This window comes from Rhodnius prolixus, unplaced genomic scaffold (assembly GCF_049639745.1).
Source record: "Rhodnius prolixus isolate KJV_2025 unplaced genomic scaffold, Rpr scaffold_4, whole genome shotgun sequence".
Taxonomy (NCBI): domain Eukaryota; kingdom Metazoa; phylum Arthropoda; class Insecta; order Hemiptera; family Reduviidae; genus Rhodnius; species Rhodnius prolixus.
Window position 1 is genome coordinate 11,306,142 of NW_027411614.1, and position 21,631 is coordinate 11,327,772.

The window sequence follows — 21,631 nt, forward strand, 5'->3', positions numbered from 1 at the left end:
GCTACTAAGCAGTTAGCGATTAAGTACATTGAAATAATGGAAATCACGTTCTATTCAAAATGACATACTCTTTTATGAAAAGATGTTAATTTACTCATGTGTGTATGTTTTCTGATATGAGTATACTGCGGTGCGCTCGAGGGCTGAGATTCTTGAATAAATCGATGGCGCGTATGCGTGGATCTGAGTGTCATGCAACTTTGTCTCAGTAGCACCATGGCTGTGAAACCAGCAACAGGTAAGAAAAAGTATTTAATAGTATGATTTTTATTGGTATTTTCTTTAGTTTATGAAGTTGATATTTAAGTTTAATAATAAAAGTAGAAGAATAATTGTAGATTATATTCATATGAAAGCCTTTCCGTATTATATTGCGCGGCGCTTCACAAAAGTTATGGATAAAAAACTGTAGCACTAAGTGTTACAGAACTTAGTGTTACTATTTTAGAACAGGTGTCTAAGAACATTTTGCTCAACTTCCGTTAATCCATTCGCAAGTAAAAGTTTTACGTGTTGATGGTTCATCAAGTCGCGGAGGCAATAGCTAAGTATGGTTCAACTATTGTATTTCCGGTGAGACAGTAGAGACCACAGGATCAGTTACACCTCTGATTATTGTATTAAAAAAATTAATATAAAATTTACTGCTATAACGACAACTTTTTTACACAAAATTTTCAGTTATCAGTCGTCTGTTTAGCTTTCGCAACAACTATTCGCCAGTACATCAGTGTCTGGGACATACGAAATAACTACATCCCTCGAACAAGGAGAATATTGTACTGCAATCGTTTAATCAGTAGATTTCAATACAGTCAGTTTCCCTAAACTAGAACCCATTATATATACATAATTGTTTAAAAATAACGCAACAGGAGTTCTTGATAAACCTGGACCATTCTGAGAATTAAAACTTCTTTGTTATTATTAATTAGACAACCCTTTTTAATGACCCTTTTAATACAAAAAAAAATTAGTGAAGAAGTGTGGACTAAATTAGTCTTAATTAAAAACAAGTACTACGGAATTACAATTCTTGAAATCGCCACTAGATAGCATGACATCGCACTTTTAAAAGTTTTTTTGACTTGTTGAAGGAGCATTTCGCAAACAAAATATGTATTAATTTTCATAAAATTCAGTCTACATACATTGCAAAGAATATCTTGAGCATTTTAAAAATCAAAATATTTTGTACTCTAAGAAAAAAAGAAAAATTAAGCCAAATTATAACATTTATTTAATAGTTAATATTGCATTGTTAAACTGATGTTAATTTATACAATACAAAATTTTAAAAAATAGTTTTTTAAGCAAATCCCTAAAAAATAAACAGCAAAGTTATTTAATTACTTTCAGGACTAAATTAATTGTACAGAATTAAAATTAATTGTAGAACTAAATAAAATGTAATTACTTTTAGAACAAAATTTTTTATCTTTCGTGAAATGTCTTTAAATATTACTTTTTCGATCCCAGGGGCTATTTCTATCTTTAGCTCGGGGCCTCTGGTGATTTTTAAAATATTTTTATACCCCAAATATATGTATGAAATCCTTTAAATCTTTGAAGACATACATCTTCCTTGAGGATTTTCGTTTGACTGTATTCTGCTTTCAGTTGAGTAAAGATGAAATACTAAATTCTCTTTATTTCCTGAGTCGGTTCACTTAAAACTCCCCTGATTTTTCCATTTACGGCAGTAAAACAATGGTTTCAAGACAGATTGCGACTCGAGGATTAAAGAGAATTGTAGTCAATGATTCTGAGATCCTGAGACCTAAAATACCCTACCTTAAACACTAAAAATTGCAGGTAGTTCTAATTATTATTAGGACCCAAACGAAATATATTTATTTCGTTTGGGTTTTCTTTTAGCTTTCAAGTTTACCGAAGAAAAAAAGTATCTTATCTTAGTGTTTTGGTATTTACTTATTTTTCAACAAAACTCCGTTCCAGTCACTTTCGGGAAAAATTTTTAGTAGCTTTCGTTGGTCATAATTTGTTCACGAACGCTATTTCAAAGGGGCTTGAGAGTTTTATGGCTTGGGTTTACTTTCTAATGAGAAAAGTTAGAAATAAATTTTATTTTAAAAAATTAAATAACAAATATAAAGTGTAATAGTAAAAAACCGTGGAAATATTGAATAAAGCGGTAGACGGAAATTTTTTTAAAAAAGACCACAAGGTATACCATATAATTAACCATAAACATTTCTCCTGCAAAGCTATAATTGTTATTGACCCACTTCAAGTTACTTTCAGAAATCGGAAGTGTTTTAGTGACCAACTGTTATTTCGTTTTATCCATTTTATCTAATTTAAAGTACCAAAAGATATAAGTTAATTTGTAATTATAGTGCATGATCTTAAAAATGTTAACATGATTTTCTGAAAGGTACTTTCGTATCTACAGTTTAAAACAATTGTCTCCATTCTACGATTTATCAATTTACTGGTATCTCAAAACTCAGCGTACCTACATACAATGCTGTAAAAGCAGCGGTATTTCAGAGAATTGTTCTTGGCCCTATTCATTTTACAATATACACAAGCGATATTCCTGTCTATCCAAACATATCCCTATTTTGTTTTGCTGACGACACCGCTGATGAAGATCCTGTAATCACCAGCCGAACGCTTTAACTTCATCTTAAACTACTTGATGAATGGTTTAAGAAATGGAGAATTAAAATAAGTAGAGAGAAATGTTATCACATCACCTTCACTCTTCGGAGAGCGACTTGTTCCCCGGTGTTTTTAATCGGTAAAATTCTTCCTTCGGTTGATAAATTCGCTAATTAGGTTCTATCTGGACAGAAGACTCACTTGTACTTCAGAGACAAAAACTAAGCCGACGATACAAATTACTCTCACGATAACCCGACAAATGTCCCCATCTCAATCTTCAGTACAATCTGTACTGAAACCCTTAGGAACTTAAGGAATAGAAGTGTGGGGCTCTACCGAGCGATCTACAATTATGTCCGACTAAAAACACTCCAATCCATAATTCTTTGCAAAAGAATTACCAATGCTCCATTTTGCGTTTCCAACAAGGCCATCCGTCCACAAAGATCTTAATGTTAAAGATCTTAACGCGATCTTATCACATTTCGATGTAACAAAATCTCCCTCTTGCTCCACTACATCCATTAAACCAAAAACTCTCTTGACACTCCATCCCTAGAAATTCCAATAGAAGACTGAGATGCCGGTGGCCAAGAGATCTACTAATAGAATAAAATTTATCTATAATTTTTTTTAAAATCCTCTCTCTTCTCATATTATTCTACTAATTACCCTTATCCGCCTCTACTCTACTTGTTAATGTCTTCATCTCATTCACTATCTATCGGCTGCATAGTTCTCATTCCTCTCTTCGTGTTAATATCTCGGAGGGTTGTCAGTGGAGTGCTCCACTCTTGCACTCATCTTTTTTCCCCAACAGTTAAATAGATGCTAATTTTGTCGTTGTAAATTTTCAATGAATAAATTATTTCGAAAAAACTGCTGTAAAACTTCATCATTCTTGGCTTAACTTTGTATAAAAGTTAGAACTAACAAACAGTATGCTCTATTATTAAAAGATGAAATTCTTAAATGCTTTAAAACTAAATTGAAACGATTAAACATAATTGTAATTAAACTTTGTTCATCTTTTAGTAACAGAGGGCAGCTTAATGTTACAGTTTCTGGCTGAGTAGGCAAGTGTATGATAGAAACAAGTAAAATTATTTTCATCAAACTGATGAATCAACTTTTGAGATGGAGGGAAATCCGAAACAGATCAAAAACATTACAATACAAGCTTGCTAAGAGCTGATAAAATTAATGATATTATCTAGCACTGCGAATCCAACCATATTTTCAACCAAGTAAACCATCCATTATCTACATATTAATTCATTAAATTTACAGCTTAATTTCGAGTATAAACAATATACTCATAATGTTTTAATAAATCTCAAGGCTTACTGTCACGCGGTAATTAAATAGGAAAATCTGTTCGTAGAAATAGAAAGGGAAAAAAATACCTTCAAGTTAGTATATGAACATGTCCTTGTAACAGTTCATACTTGAAGGTCATTATAGTAGACAAATTCTTTTAATGTAGAACTAGATTAAAAAAAAATATCAATTTTATCAAACTGAGATAAATTTATTTTGATTGTACTGTGTACATTTATATTTAATACCGCACTGTCTAAGTGTGTTGTGAGTTCAATTAAATCTGTTCTAATTCAAGCAAGGAATATTTAATTCGGAAGTAATGGAAGATGGTAAAAACTTTTTATAAAAGTTTTCTAACAATTAATTGTAATTTTAGTCTTTTTTATAAGTCTTTATCACATAAGTATAAATTATAAAATCACAATATCAAGTCTTTCCAGCTTTTTGCTACTTGTTTGTTGATCACCTTGAGACGTAACACTACTTTCAAGTAATATTAGTTGTCTATACGATGGTTACGTGACGTATTGGTCTTGGAAGCCGGTTATTGAGTCCATGATTTCAGTAATGTCACAAGTGTCCGGCGATACTTCCTACTCTCGATCAGGAAAGACTTTCTATTCAATTAAAATAAACTTAATTTCATAAAAATATAATAGCTAACTAAAATGGGCATAAACTCTAGTCCTCTCCTACAAGAAAACTTTTGGGTAAGATGAGAACTGTGTCCTAGATTCTTTGGTCGAAAATTCAATTAATTAGGATACAAGTCATTAATATCTTGGTAAAAATAAAATATAAAAACCAAATGTTTGAATTCTGAATAAAAACAGTTAATAAATCATTTAACTCTTCAACGTTATATAACATCACGTCCTTAGTCGCCTGCCAGAGTATCCCCTCCTAATAGACAAGGAGTGCTAAGAATAATGAAGAGAAATGAAAAATAAAAATAAAATCCTAATGTTGAAAAATGCTGATAATAACTAAAAAAGTAAAAACAGAAATGTGGACATAAGTTGAAATATCTGCATTACTGGTCAGCAAATCGCGCTTTTTAATATTTATGGTGGATGAGTTTTGAAAAAATTTGGTAAATACTTTGTGGAAAAAATATGTGCTGATAAGAGAGCTAAATATACCTGTATTAATGCTAGTCACGTCTGTCGTGATGTTCCACGATTATTGCCATGTCAAATGTTTTTAACTTAAACTTGTACACGTACCTTGTAGACGAAAATCATGCCTGTGCTGTCATCATGTATCGTAGAAGTAGGAGTATCTTGCTGACCATTACTGAAAACAATTCAAGTCTGAATTCAGTTTTCAGACTTCAAGTTGAAGATTTGAAAGAATCAATCTTAAGACCGAAAATATTAGGGACTATTTCATAATTAAATGAGTTATTAACAAAAAGCAGCCCGACAGTAAGTTAAATAGTTCCTTTTGTATAACACTCAATACTTCTTAAACTTCACTGTGAAAATTATTTTTCACATGCAATACATAACAACTGGATCAGGAATCCTTCAACGCTATTTTAAACAAATTTCAAAACAGGACTATAGTTTGAATAATACAACTCCAACGAGCGCTCCGACATCGTTTGTATGCCAGTTTCTAACTCAGTGATTTTTTTTTGTAAAATAATTCACACAAGGAAAACATTATTTTCGACTTCAGAAGGACTCCAGAAAGAATTTTGTAATGAAAAATGGAGAATCTGGTTGGAAGTGCAGTACTGGATAATATCGTTGATTATTTTCACCTACTGTCGTTGGTTCATTCTTCTGAATGATATAGGGATTATAGATAAGTAGATGTCCAAATTATGGAGCTTCTGCAGCACAATACATTGCAGACACCAAGACGACTCTCACCAAGACCGATAAAATCAAAATATTGATCAGAATCCATTTTTCATATTTTTGCAACAAATTCTTTCTAGAGTCCTCCACAATTCGATTTTTTTTCCCCCTTGAAATGCCTGTTGCGAAAGAAAATATTAAACAGAAAGTGTAGTGTGTGACTGAAGTTTTATAAGTGTTAGTCAAATTTCTAAATGAGGCTGTTAAATCTCTAATGTTTAAGAAAAAATCCAAAGCCGATCAAGATTAAGAAAGATGTGTCTCCTAGGACGGGATAAAATCAACAAAACTGAGAAGTTTAACTTCATTTCTTGTAGCCCGAGGTGAACCTACTTTAACCAAAGATAAAATCTTTTGGATGGATAAAAAATTATGTCGTTAAAAAATTTCTTCGTTTCAACTAAAAATATCAATCAATATTCAATTTGCATAATTTACGTATAACAATTCACAACTCTTATTTCACACATTACTGCTAACTCATTCCAAGATTAATATTGTTTTACAAATATCAAGATAATGTGTCACAATATTCTGTTTAATTGTATTTAAGTGTCACAATTTAGGAAGAAAGTGTCGTAGTTGAATTTCAAAATAACCGCAATTAAGTAATAATTAACAAGATCAATCTTGTAATATTTATGAACATATCGTTTTATCTAACTATGAAAGCGTAAAAGGTTTCCACACTACTATGGCCAATTGAAAATGTTATGGTTAAAGATCTTAGCCGCATAACATTAAGGCAGGTTCACAATAATCAATTCTAATTGTATTTGCTAAAATGGAAGTGGCCCTGACATTAAAAATAAAACAAAGCATTGGGTACATTAATCTGGCGTTAATAACCCTCATAATTAACTGTCTCTCTTACCGCACTTCTTACAGTTCTTATTATTCTGTATTCCAATAAGTTGTAATATTTTAAAGTTTAGTTATATGTAATTTCCAAATACGCAGGTGGAGTACTATCATTCTTTCTAAGAGTAAACAAAATTGTAAAAAAACTAAGTCCAGCACTTTAGAAAACTAAATAGAATTCCTGGGAAATCAGTTCCATAATTAATGTTTTATTGACGATGTGGACTTAAAGTCCGGCCATCGTCCAGGTGTACTGACAGAGGCTGGTCTTATCATAAATCTGTTTATTAAATTGACAATTTGGCTTAACCATTGACTTCAAATTTGTAATTTGACAAAACTATACAATCAAATCCTAATAGGGTCGCCTAACTGCCATACTCCCACAACTCTCGGAACAGATGATTTTTTTTTACAAAAGGAGTTCATTCGTATTGAGTTTTTCCTCAACTAAACGCTTCGTTTGGTACCGTATTTCAAATGGATCTCACCAAGAAATCTTTTTTGTACTAAATGCATTTCTTCACATCATTGTTAAAAAAACATTTTCTATAGAACAACTGGATCTGTTGCATCTGTTTAATGCAACCTTCCTACAAATTTCAAAGCAAAAGAATAACAGCAATACTGCATTTCCAAAGTCACCCGAAATATCATTAGGTTATATTAGGGGACGCTGTTCATTAACTTATCGTTGGGCTTGTCTTTACTTTTTCTTCCCAATCAAGGATCACCTTATCTATTCTTTCGCCTCCCATTCCTTTCAAGTTTTTTCTCCATCTTCAGCAGCAATTTATTCCATATTACAACGTTTCTCATTAAAAAAATAATAAATAAATAATAATAATGACCACTATTGGTAACTGATCGTATAAACCACACAATTCACACAGAGAGAGTAGAAAGGACTACATTCTCCAAAACAATATTTTTGCACTCAGAGGACTACATGCAGTATATGAAAGCGACAATTAATAGAATATATGCCGTAATGAATTTGCGAAACAAAGGACTTCATACAATTATTATATTTAGTTTTGCTATATTTTTAAAGGTCTAATTTGTCAAGAAAATTTATTTAGCCTAGATGTATGGTAATAATATGGTTAGAATTAGCCTGAGAAATAGTCTTTCATCTGTTTCTAACTTTCATTATATTTGATTAGATCAGATCATAAAGCCAAAGAGTAATAATTGTACCATCTTCCAAGTCCAAAAAGCGTCACTTTTTTACGAGGTCCAGGGTTCAAACTAACCACTAGTCATTTTGGTGACATGATCTCCTCTGGTCTTATGGACCAAATATCCCATACCAATTGCAACACAATTCAACCATTTTAAGAGTGATTCCTTCACTTGCGAACACCAAAGTTCTTGATTAATCAATCCTATTCTGTGAAAAAAAAGAGTCTTATTGTCAAAGAAGATCTTGTAGTTATCCTGTCTTTTTACAGATCCATGGTTTTCCCCACAATCTTTTTGTATTTTTTCCTCTGATCTCCATGGACCAGAAATCTCATATCGCCAACAGCGGGTTGTGTAAAAATTAATTTGAAGTTATGTTTATCTTTAGTAGAAACAAATAAAACAAAAACCAACTAAAAGTTTTAATGCTTTTATACTATTGCATTGTACTTTTGTGGGTTTAATAATTGAAAATTAATTTTAAATTCTAAGTATGTTATTTAAGGAAAACAAAAAGTAATTTGTAGTTGGTTTACTAGAACAGTTTGTTGATTAAGTGGTAAGGACATAACGTTACTCAACGGGGATTCCCCCACTAGGGAATGAATATCTCTCTAGTTTTCTCAATACATTCTTGACTCAATCATTCAGCACATTCCAATATAGGGTAAAGTACGCATCTTCCTTTCCTCTAACTTATATTCTAACCTTTCTTATTTCGCTATGGAGTGTTGAATCGCGAATTGAATCCTTCGGAGATTCTCCTGAAACGTACGCCTTGAGTTTCCAGGAACAATGTTACCCCATTCAAACCTAAAAAAAAATTGTTTAAAAACAATTCAGCTATTAGTATAATTATTGATCAATGAGAAACTCTCGTTGAACTCACAATAAGAAAACCCTTATACAAGTGCCTTATAGGACAGTTTTAATTCAACTTTAAAAATTGATTCAATATATTGGCTTTAGTTTCACGCACTTCAGAACTGTTTAAGAATTAATTTAATTTGAATATGTATATATTTTTCTTATTAACTCAACGGGGATTTTCAACCATTTATTCATAGGTGAAGATATAAATTTAAAAAAAAAAAAAAGATTAAGAGTTGAACTATGTAAAATAAAAAAATATTTATCAGCCTTGGGTTTAATTTTCTGGTTCAGTTATCCTTTTCACCTTGTAAATAATGAGTTTGCAATACCCGAAAAATTCAGAGTAATATTTACGGATTTAAAATATAAAAAATAATCATAATAACAATTTTAATGATTTATAATAATAAGAGAAGGACTCTGGACTCCCATAATTTTACCACTTGGTAAGCCATCCCTCTTGACATAAATTTGAATGGAGCATGTGGGCCTCGAAGAGCGTAGATTGAAATATATTTTAAGAGTTTGGACAACTTATTGCTCGTAAAGTGATGAAGTTATTTCAAATTTCGGAAAATATATTTGTTTAAAATAAGCTCAAGTGAAACGGTCTCATAATAAGAAAAATCGGATTATTAACTCATGGAAAATTTAACGATCTTTTGAATGGAAAAATTTCTTACGGTTTCTAAAACGGCCGCTTTCTCGAAAACATTCCAGTACATTTACGTCGTGTGGCTATATTACATGATAGATTCTTTAAATTATTTATTTAGGAAAATGATTTTAAATTTATTTCTAATGTTTGTCTATTTCTATTCAACCTTCTATCACTCAATAATCGGTTGATTGAATAAGCGCAAATATTTGAAATAATTTGTTTACTAATTAATAAGTAATATGCAAATTGAAAACTAAAGAAATAAAAACAATCGAAATATGAAGATATAAGATAAGATCGAAAAGATAAGTAACTTTTGTTAATTCCAATTAGATATGAACAAGTTCAGGGGAACTTTCTCTGGAATCCACACACATCAGTTTTCTTTCCTCTTGGCTGGGGATATCCCTGTTCAGTTGCGCACTGGAAATATAGATAAAGAGGGGATACTTAAATGCAGTATTCCAAGATTTAGCTCACACTAACAGTTACATTGTGTACGTTCACTTAGTTTGTAATCCTGCTATTTTATTGGGTAAGTCTACAAATATGTATTGTCCAGATCAGATTATTTACTTTTTGAAAATTAGTTTGAGAACGTTTACATTAATTTAAAATAGATAAGTTTAAGATAAACTGTCCAAAAGCTGTCTCATATTAAAATTTCAATGTTTTTACTTATTTTATTAATATATTTATATATAAATCGCTTACTAGAATAGAAGATAAAGTAAACAAGTGTCATTTGAATGAACGTTCTTAACAATTTTAAGCAGTAACCTGATTGTTTTATGTTTTAATTGCTACTTATTTGGGCCCCTTTGAACCGCATTAGTAAACCATCTAAATGTGAATGATGAATAAGAGTTCCCCTTGGATATGCTGAGCCCAAGAAGTTAGACATGGCAACTACCCCTGCTTTTCTTTGCTAAGGAAGATTGGCTATCTATGTTGGTTCGTGTTGATACAGGTTCCTGAAAAATTGGTTGTGTTATCCCATCTTCTGAGCGCTTATAACACAGGAAATTAATCGGCGTATTATTTGCCAAATTGGCCTAAATTAACCAGTATTCTACATTTTCTCCTATCACTATCATGTTGAATGAAAATCTAACTATGGACTAAATTAAACCATGAATAATTCCTCAAGTTCCACATCTGAAGGACTCTCATCAGCAGAATATTTTAACTTTTCGCCCTGCTATTCTGTTCTGATATTTTGTACAATTTTTTTTTGGAGTTCATTTTTTTTAGTTTCAGCGTTCCTTTTCATTTCAGGAAAAAACCGGTACATTGATAATTCACCATAGTGTTCTAACCTTGAATCGGTAAGCGACAAGGTTGATAAAGTGTTCGAAATTAGGTTACACCCTTCTCTTATAACCCCGGATTTATGAGAATTAATGAATGTTTACTGTAACATAACAGCCAATTTTAAAAATTAACATTACAGAAATTTTACATTACAAAAAAAAAATTGCAGTCTTGCATACAGTTTGATTACAGAACATGGAATTAAACATTAAATCTAGCATTTAAGATTGTTTTAGATTTAAGAATCTTGTATTCATGTAAATATTCTAATTTCTAATAAACTTCTTTTCTTGCAAAGATCTAGATTACTTACAATTTTGCAACATATAGAAAAAGAATACTTATGTTCGGTAAGGATGAAAAATACTCTTCTTTTATAACTTCAATAAATTTAAGAAGTCATGAATAAGATTTTCTTAATTTTTATTATTTAAAAGTTGTAGGTCTTTTACTTCTATGCTAATCTTTCAATTCTATTTTTTTTTCAATATTAAATCTAATCGGATGAAATTCAGTCAACATGCATTGAATGGCGTTGATGGTAAACAACTTTTTATTTTTTGTTAAAATTGCTAAGAACAATCACACTTCTTAATCCGATTATTCGTTTTTGAACTGTGCTGAACTCACACTTCACAGACAAAATTACAAACACCTAAGTACACACTCATTTTTTTACTATATTTCATACTTTACTTCTTATTTATTTTTATATTCACCTATTTCTTTCAACCTTTCATTTTGCAGAAGTTATTATTATGTTGCAACGATGTAGTTACTTATTCACTGATTTCAATGGTGAAATAGTCCAACATTTTAAGTGGTTGAGATTGAATTGTCAACAACTCATTAAATATGTATGTCAAGTTAAACTGTTGTTTAATAAGTATACATCTGCATTGTTTCGAATTAATTTTTAAACCATGCCATTCGTGATTATGAAAATCATGGTCTGAGAAAATCAGCACCTATTGTCAGAAAAATACCGAGAGCCCAGAAAATGATTTCGTACCTTCAATCCCATTCGCTTAAGCCTTAAAATTGATAAATTAGCTTACACCAGCAAAAAAATTAAAAATTAAAGTAATGAAACATTCAATTAATTTATAAAAATGCTTAAAAACATGATTTTATCTAATCTTTATCTTTAAAAAAAAGTGTGAAACAAGCTGAATTGATAGTAGTTTATTTATACAGAATATTTGTTTTGCTTCATTTGAACTGGTTTCGAATTTTCATCAAACTTCAGACATTAGTACATTCAGTTTTGATACCGAATTAGAATTTTCCTGAGTGGTATCTGTCTGTTCCAGATATATGATTATTTATTCTACGACCAATCTTATTTACTTTTATGTTTTAGATGAAGTAATGGATCATAAAAGTTTCAAAGATTTTGCGAAAGCGATGGCGGAATACATCGCTGAATATCTGGAAAATATTCGTAATAGGTAAGTTTAAAAGAACGAAATATACATTTCTAAAAATGTATTCAATTTAATGTAATGATATTTCATTAAACATTTGGGAATTAGTTCTAATAAAAATACTCAGTTAATAGTTACAGGAATTAATGTTGCAATAGAGAGAGTTATTTGTAAATTCTTTCTTAGCTTGGATTATTTTCATGTCTTGAGAAATCACTTTTGGCTTCCGTACGTTTTAAGGTCTTGTTTGAGTTCGTTCTTTACTTTCAGCGGATATCAGATCTTATTTTGCACTCCTATCACTTTACACTTTATTATTAGTTTCGGATTATGAATTGCAACATGTGATATGGATCAGCGTACCATTGCAATTTCAGTTTTCCATGATTAGTATATTTTTTGGACAATTATAATTAAATATTTTTAATAATTTTTATTCAAGAACTCACTTAATCCATAAAAATAAAATACATCCTGTCTCCCCGAATGAGGTCCAAAAAATTTAGCTAACAAATGAACTTCTGGTGAGACTTAATTCCTAATTTAAACTGTAATTGGACTCTTAAAGGAATAACTTGACAAACTACTGCTTACATATCAGGTACTTTTCGAAATACTGGAAAAATGCCGTAATTTTAGTTTACCACTAAGCGGGGAAACCAAAAATTGAGTATTCAAGCTACTGGCTATTTAGCGTTCTTTTTGCTCTCTCTTACTTGTTGAAAAGAGAATTAGTATCCTCTTAATCCTGCCTTATTTACAAAGTTAATGTTGATAATAATTTTAGAAAGGAAAGGGATTGACTCAGTGGTTAGTGTAATTTCCACGTGGAAATCCCGGATTCGAAACCAACTGGTTTTCCCCAAGAGTGTCTCTCAGCCCACTGACCGGTGCTGGACAATGTTTCTGTAATGAGAGAACACTATCCGGAGACCAGATGTGTATTGAAAAAGTTCTGTGCACCAATGACCTCACATTTTGATGCGTCTTAAATAAAAAATAGTAATAATAAAAAATGATTATGCTAATGCTAATTCACCAATTGGAAACGCCCATTAGAAAGAACGTGGATTACTTTTTGTGAGCTTTATCGCTTCCGTAGTTTATTATTAGTGGCTACATTTCCTACTCAGAATTCTTCAGCTTGCTTCGTTTTTTTTTTTTTATACATTTGTGAATATTCAATTTTAGACCAGTATTACCGACTGTAGAACCAGGATATCTGAGACCGCTCATCCCATCCGCGGCACCTGAAAGTCCGGAATCATGGCAGCAAATCATGGGCGATTTGGAAAGTGTTATCATGCCTGGGGTAAATATTTATAACTTCTAAAACAATATTATCCTTTATTTAAGATTAATTGAAACTGTTAATTTGAAAAATTTTGAATTAATTTTTACTTATTTAATAAATTTTCCCGCTTTTGATTAAATACGTCATTTTATGACATTTATTTTAAAATTATTTCTACCATGTTACGACAGCTGAAAGGTTAGAGGCCGGCCCGCAAAGGTAAGATTTCTTGTGGATTAAATTAATATGTAAATGAGAAAATTAAGTGTAATTGCTTCCAGCTGCGACTCCTGATCGTTATTTGTTTGTGTAACCCATTGAGAGTGCATTATTTTACCATTAATTCTAGAATTATCTTTTATTCGAAATAATTTGTTAAATACCCCAGCAGCAACTTAAGTTTTTTTAATGAGTTTTTATTTTGTTTCTGCTTTCAGGTAACACATTGGCATTCTCCAAGGTTTCATGCATACTTCCCTACCGCAAACTCTTATCCTGCCATTGTGGCTGATATGCTAAGTGATGCCATAGCTTGCATAGGCTTTTCGTGGGTGAGTTTCTTGAACACTCCTGTTACGCCTTCCTGACGCTTGAAATCAATTCGACTCTGCTTCCTGCAATTAAAGCAGTCGTTATGGGCAAAAATATTATTTTTTTTTTTTTGTTTCAGCTTTTTCGTATTTGTGAAGGTTTTTGAATTTGTGAACAGTTTTATACTTAAACTTAATTTATAATGTGATAAAATTTAAATGACTTATTGCACAAAGTACTTTTACAATATTGTTCTATTGGTTTCTGTTTGAAGTTCTATAATGAAGAAGTTGAGCTTCTGCAATTATTTGTCACATCAAAGTAGTTGAGCAACTCAGATAAGAGCCCACATTGTTTAACTTTAAAAGGATCCTAACGATCCGTTAATAACTAAACAATACTACGAACACCAATAGATACTTTCTCTATTATCTCAACAGCGACATTATTATTTAATTTTTTTAAGTTAAAATAAGCAGTGTAATATACATTATCTTCTAAACTAAACTAAACCACGATTTTTATTATTATAAAATAAAAATGGTGAACATACTTTTATGGCCAAATGATTTTTATTAAGTTTTCACTACTTTTATTTTTTCAGATTGCCTCGCCCGCCTGCACGGAACTTGAAGTTGTTATGCTGGATTGGATGGGTAAACTTATTGGTCTACCTAAGGAATTTTTAGCTTGTTCTGGAGGAAAAGGTGGAGGTGTAATTCAGGTAATTTTAATTTACAAAATTCTGTAATTGGGTTGATATTCTGGCGTTAAAAAACCTATTTCACGGCTTCTTTCTGATTAGTTTCTATGCCTTCTTATTAAAAATTATTTTTTTTGTTATATATTAAAGACGTTCTAAAGGAATGCTTTGAATTTGGCAGGGTACTGCAAGTGAAGCAACCCTAGTGGCTTTGTTAGGAGCAAAGGCAAAAATAATACATCAAGTCAAAGAACAACATCCAGAATGGTCTGACTATGAAATAGTATCAAAACTAGTGGCCTACGCTTCAAGTAAGATTTTTTATCTGATGAAACACAATAACGCTTCTTTTTAAATAATTATTTTAAAAATTTTCAAACGAAAATTTGTTTGTTTATCTTTGCCTAAATGTTCTAGAGCAAGCACATTCTTCGGTAGAACGAGCTGGTTTACTTGGAGGAGTAAAATTCCGATTATTGCCTACCGATGAAAAACATCGTATGCGGGGCTCCTCTTTGCAAGAAGCGATTGAAAAAGACAAAAAAGATGGATTGATTCCATTCTACGTATGTATATACTCATTCTAATATCTTTAGAGATATCTATAAAACGCAAATTTGAAAATTTTAATGACTGTAATTAGTTTTGTAAGTTATTTAGATTTTGGCCAATAATTTTATATTGTTAATTGGATAAAAAATACTTTAAAGTTTTTTAAATATTACTTCTTATTCATATTTAAACAAACAAATCTTTTTAGTAAACAACTATGAAGTGTTTTTTATTATAACATGTTAGGTTGAGAATAAAGCTGAAAATTAATATTGTAATCTATTTAATTTTGTATTTCAAAAGCAATCAATTGCGTTTTTTTTTTTAAAGGTTGTTGGTACTTTGGGCACTACAAGTTCATGTGCTTTTGATGTGATTACTGAAATTGCTCCAATATGCAATAAGGAAGAAGTCTGGCTACATATAGATGCTGCTTATGCTGGTAACTAAATTTTAGCAAGTACAACTAATGTTTTCTTAAGGTACCTTAGTTCAGTGGTGATACAATGGAGCGGCAGCACGCGAAGGTCTGGGTTGTAGACCAGCTGATAGTGCTTAGATTTTCTCATCCAAGAGCCTAAGACCGGGTTCACACTGGTGTTGACGATAACAAGAAAAATTGAATGTAGGCTAGCAGTACAACTACAAGACTTTGATGTCAAGTGACGACGCGCCTTAAATTCAATAAAAATAAATCAATTCATATTAACCGAGCGCTTCAAAAACGTTCAAAGCTAAACAATTGAAAATTATTTATTAAATATATTTTATTACATAAATATTAAATTTATTCGTATATAAATCAAAATTGATGTAAACTTAAGGAAGGATTAACCCTATCGAAAGAGTTTTCCTCTAGTGAAAGTCTGCTACAAGCGTGACCAGTGTCTCCAACTCTTCCAAATATACATTCACGTCTGAAAAGAAGAAGTAAGAAAGAAATTGAACGTTTCAAAAAATGTACTGCAAAAGGTGGAGAAAAAGAAACTTAGATGGTACGGGCAAATAAAAGGAATGGAAATGGCTAAGGGAATCCCAGCCTAGGGTGCCGAAGGAAGAGGAAGAAAGGGTAGACCCAAGGAAAAGTTGGTAGATGGCACGAAAGCCTCCACGGTTACGGACAGAAAGACCAGGATATCTGAAATATGTCCAATCCGATAGGAAGCTGAAATTAAAAAAAAAAAAAAAAAAATGGAAACCTGAATATTAAGGAACACCTAAACAAAAAGTAATACGTATATTTATATTATTAAACAATACTTTTTAGTGGAATGAACTGGGAGAAATGTAGTGAATTTGGATTGGACATACTTGAAATAATACTTTAAATAAATATAATAAAAATATTTCGACTTGGCTTCCAAAAAGATTAAGTAAATGGGCATATTAATAAACGAATCCTTAAATTTCGTTGAAGTACATGCGTTGTTTCGGTACCTTACTTATTTTTTATTTTTCAGGTTCAGCTTTCATTTGCCCAGAATACCGTTACCTAATGGAAGGAGTGGAATTAGCTGATTCATTTAACTTTAATCCTCACAAATGGCTGTTAATAACATTTGATTGTTCTACCATGTGGTAAGTGAAAAAGAAAAACAATTTTTTTTTTTTTAACAAACAAATAATTAAGATATTGTTATTGGTTGTGTAAGGGAAACTGAAGGCATATTCGCTGACCAATTATCATTCATTGAATTTATGCGAATGATGTCGGATAATGAATATTTTATATCCCTGCAATTACAATAATAAAAAACGAACAACAATCTAATATTTTTATTTATTTACTTGAGACCTAAACAAGATAATACTTGCATTTCTGCTTATGAAAGATACATTGTAAAGTGAAACACTTTTATTAATCTCCTTAACAAAAACTTACAGTTTGAAAAGTTAAGTAAGGTTGTTTAGGGTTGATTAAACGCTAAATGGTACACAAATCAACAAGTACCTAACCTTTTTATTAATACTTCATTGATATCATTTGAGTAATTATTCTGCATTACCTTTTCATTAATATTTTTTAGATGACACAGCTGGTCATTTCTTTTATAATAATTCTAAGAAATCATTAAAATCTCTTTCTTTTCTCTACAATTCGGTAAAGAATTGATTAAAATCTGAATAGTACAAAGAGAGCTAAGATTTACAGTTATTAGTATTGATAATTTTGGCACTGCAACGTTATGTAGGGTAGCTTTTTTACCTCTGCTTCCAGCCAACTTTGATCAAAATTGTGATATGATTTACTAAGTTATTAGTAATAAATGTTTAGGTAGGGGTCATACATAAATGGGGCTAACTAGTCTCTCATTGAAGGTACAGCATCAAGACCCCTAAAAGGCACATCTTCTAGAAACTCCGAATCGAATGATACCTCATTCAAGAAAATCGGTTCTTTATTTATTAAAAAATGTAACAAGGAGAACTGAAAATGCCGTTTTTGCTCATTTTCGGCAACTTTTTTCTCGAAATATATTAGATCTGGGATAACCAGCAAAAAAATTAAAGGAGAATTTGCCCTATATTATACAGAAAATTTGGGAATTTTATCTTTTATAGAAAAAAAGAAAAAATTGTCAAAGTGTGATGTTTTGGAACGTTACTCTTTTTCTTGCAATTTTTGACGACTTTAGGCAACTGTCCTATCGGATAGTTTTAATTAATTTTCTATTTAAAAACATTTTGAAAACCCATTATCCACCAAATAGTTTTTATTTTTAGTAAAAAAATATCCATCTATCTGTGTATCAACAGATAATTCAAAAACCCAAAGAATTTTCAAATTATTCTTCTATTTGCCATGGATATCTAGCAAACAGGATAAATCATTTCTGCTTCTTAGTCACTTTTAGCACTATTATTAAAATCATTGCTTCCAGGAATTGGTTTCAAGACGTCTTTATAGGTTTAGAGGATCTTAATTAATGTTCTTTTTCCAGAGCAGTATTATTTCAGTTATTACTATAAAATAATATTGCGGTTATTAATTTTAATATATATAAAAATGAACCTAAAAGCACAATGCTTTTACTAGTTTATAACTACCATATTATATACATAAATTGAGAAATTAGTTAATTAAATGTGACTGATGGTATGTTGGAAAAATATTCAATCCACTCACTCCTAGAAGCTTAAAAGGATCAAACTATATAAAATTTAGTAATTTGTATACATTTGTAGAGCTTAACAGCTAGAATAAAAAAAAAGTTGAGAAAATAAAAACTAATAAATTAAATTGCGGTTATTAATGCACTTAATAAATTAAAAGTAATTAAGAGGAATAACATATCTTTCCTTATATTTATTCCAGTTTTGTTCCGTTCTATTGGTTAAATAATAGAAGATATTTAGAGTTATGTATATTAAATTCCAATTGCCTATTGCAATTATACATTAACATGGTTGGTTGTATTTAGGTTGAAGGATCCTTCGTGGGTTGTGAACGCTTTCAACGTTGACCCGTTGTATTTAAAACATGAACATCAAGGAGCAGCGCCGGATTACAGGGTAAATTTTTCAGAGAAGCTGAAAAAATTGACACTATTTGTAGAAAGATCTTTAATAGTTTATAAAATTCCCAATTATCGTTTTGTTATTGCAGCATTGGCAGATACCACTAGGTAGGCGATTTCGTGCACTAAAGATGTGGTTCGTTATGAGGTTGTACGGTGCTGAAAATTTACGAGCACACATAAGAAAACAAATTGGCTTAGCCCATCAATTTGAACAGCTTGTTCAGTCCGATAAAAGATTTGAAATTATAGCTGAAGTTCTCATGGGATTAGTTTGCTTTAGACTTAAGGTATGAATAGATATTGTATTTAGGTATTTGTTTTCTTTTTTCAATTAAATCTAGGCTTATTTACATATTGTAAATCAAACACTACTACAGCAAAATGACATTTTTTCTATGTACGTATTTATTTAGGACCTTAGTTTTCCTAATCTTAAAAATATTATGAAATTCCTTTAATTCAAGTATTTCCAGAATTGATGTGATAATCGTAATCCTCAAATTTTTGGTAAAAAACGTATCATGCCTTAGATCAGCGGTTCTCAACCTGTGGGTCGAACGACCAAAACACAGGGGTCGCCTAAAGCCATCGGAAAATACATATTTTACATATTTTCCGATGGCTTTAGTAGCCGCGCTACTGTCTGCTGCAGCGCTATTCAGCGGGAACGCACGCCGTTAATGTTATTTGTTGGAATTAGTAATAAATAGTTCTCAATATATAATTAAATATTGTTTTTGTGATTAGAGATTTTGTTTAAGTTATGTTTGATTTGTAGCAATGAGAATACATAATGCATATCAGGTATTTACATTTCGAATTATAACTGTAGCAAAATTACAGTTATGATGTAGCCACCAAAATTATTTTTTGGTTTGGGGTCTCCGCAACATGAGGAACTGTATTGCAGGGTCACGGCATTAGAAAGGTTGAGAACCACTGCCTTAGATGATCACATTCAGGCGATAACCCGAAGGCTATTGTTTTGATTGTGCCAGGTGCACTTTGTTCGTAAGGATAGAGTAGCCGGCTACTTTCTCCAGTTCTACAAGGAGCTTAATAAAACATTGAATATTTCATCACTTTTTAGCCATTCCACTCCTTGCTACCATCCTGTCACTTAGTTTTATGAAGCAGTCGTGAATTTTATTATTTATTTATAAAATCGTAAGGATGAATAAATTTATTAACAAAAACTTATAATTTTTGTTCTTTTAGGGATCAAATGAAAAGAATGAAGAATTGTTGAAAATGATAAATGGACGCGGGAAAATTCATTTGGTTCCATCGAAAATCAAAGATACCTATTTCCTCAGGATGGCTGTATGCTCTAGATATTCTGATCCTGACGATATTAACTTTTCATGGAACGAAATAAAATCTACAGCAGACTATTTATTCAACTCGAAATAAAGTTAGACAATAATTGTATAAGATAAACGAAGAGTGCAGAGTAATTATGTCTAATATAAATTTAGCTATTCCAATCAAAATTATTTTATTCACAACGAATAAAAAATAATCAAACTTTAATAAATAATTTATACTTATGACCATAAAGAAGGACCAATGTTATTTATTTTGAAATATATTGTAAATGTTTTAATTAAGTTAGTTTGTGTAAATAAAACAAATTTGTATAAACTGTAAATCTTCTAATTATTTTAAACAAATATTTAGCTGAACAGACAATACTGATAATTTTTTTAAATGAAATTTTTTATTGAATGTTGATAAAATAGTGTTATTTAATTTATTGCCTATGCAGATCTGAATGTGTTACATTAAGTTACTGTAATTTGGTGTTAAATATTGTTGACATCAAATAAAAATACTGTTTAATAATTGATAATGGTACTAGAATAATTTTAATAAACGTTACCTGATCAGTGTTTCAAAATGAATGCAATATACTTATCCAATTCTCTCTTCGTGTGGTTGGAACATCATTTAATTTATCAAGGACGTTATAAATTGTCATATTACAGCAAAAACAGATTTTGTGACAGATAACCATGTTAATATTTTAATTGACTCCTAAGTTTGGAAAGAATTGTATCTTCTGAAGGATAGACAAAGTCTTAACAAATGAATTCATCTTCTTGTCCCCAAATCTGCCAATTCATTTTTTTGTCTTATGTACATTGGGGGCTCAAAATTGCGTCTGTTTTATTTTACATCCAATAAAGATTCGAAAAAATAATTATTCGTACGCTTAAAAAAGTGTCAGGTTTTGGGGTCTTTTGTCAACATTTAAATCGTTCAAACAGCAGCACTAAGAGGAACACGTCTTTTCCTTAGAGTTTTATTCTTTTAATCTAGGCTTATGGGATCCCCAATCACAATATAAAGTTTCGCAGCTCTCAAGTACCTACCTATTGTACTTAGGCTGCCAACGATTCGCCTTTTTGCCACAGCTGCACAGATATAGAATGCGTAAATCTTTTATCTCTTCTTCTATCGTCCAAAATCAAAAATATCATATCGTTCCATTACTTCCTGCATTGCAATATTGCTCATGTATCAATCATCCAACAGACTAAGACAAACTGATGTGTAATTTTCTTCGGCCCATACCTGCCGCGATTTATGATGCTATTTTTACTGAATTTACTTTCATCCGTCAGAATATATGTTTGAAAAACTGGATCTTTTGACAAAGGAACATCAATCATTGAAATAACTTAAAAGACTTCACGATCTGTAGGGTTCAATCCTTATATCACATTGGTACTAAGAGGCCGTTAAATTTTGTCTCCCAAGATCCGCAAGATGATACTTATCCAACGCTCCATTGATACTAAGGATGGATAAAGTAATGTTTTCTCAAACCTAAAGAAGTACATTCAGTACATTATTAAATGAACGAACGGTCTTTGGTGAGAAC

The 21,631-nt window shown here is 31.0% G+C and overlaps 1 protein-coding gene across 3 annotated transcripts; it reads left to right on the top strand.

Annotated features, from left to right (window-relative positions):
• Positions 1–2: 2 nt before the first annotated feature.
• Ddc (aromatic-L-amino-acid decarboxylase) lies at positions 3–20,644 on the top strand. Of its 3 annotated transcripts, none has more exons than XM_074132327.1 (12): positions 3–238; positions 12,080–12,167; positions 13,335–13,455; positions 13,875–13,988; positions 14,573–14,692; positions 14,853–14,982; positions 15,089–15,237; positions 15,554–15,665; positions 16,684–16,801; positions 18,646–18,736; positions 18,831–19,031; positions 19,963–20,644. In XM_074132327.1, the coding sequence occupies exons 1-12, from the start codon at positions 193–195 to the stop codon at positions 20,155–20,157; spliced, it is 1,485 nt and encodes a 494-aa protein (XP_073988428.1). In that variant the 5' UTR covers positions 3–192; the 3' UTR covers positions 20,158–20,644. The 3 variants fall into 3 exon arrangements, with proteins under 3 accessions (XP_073988428.1, XP_073988429.1, XP_073988430.1); XM_074132328.1 differs by lacking the exon at positions 3–238 and adding an exon at positions 4,178–4,283; XM_074132329.1 differs by lacking the exon at positions 3–238 and adding an exon at positions 9,805–9,937.
• Positions 20,645–21,631: the final 987 nt, after the last annotated feature.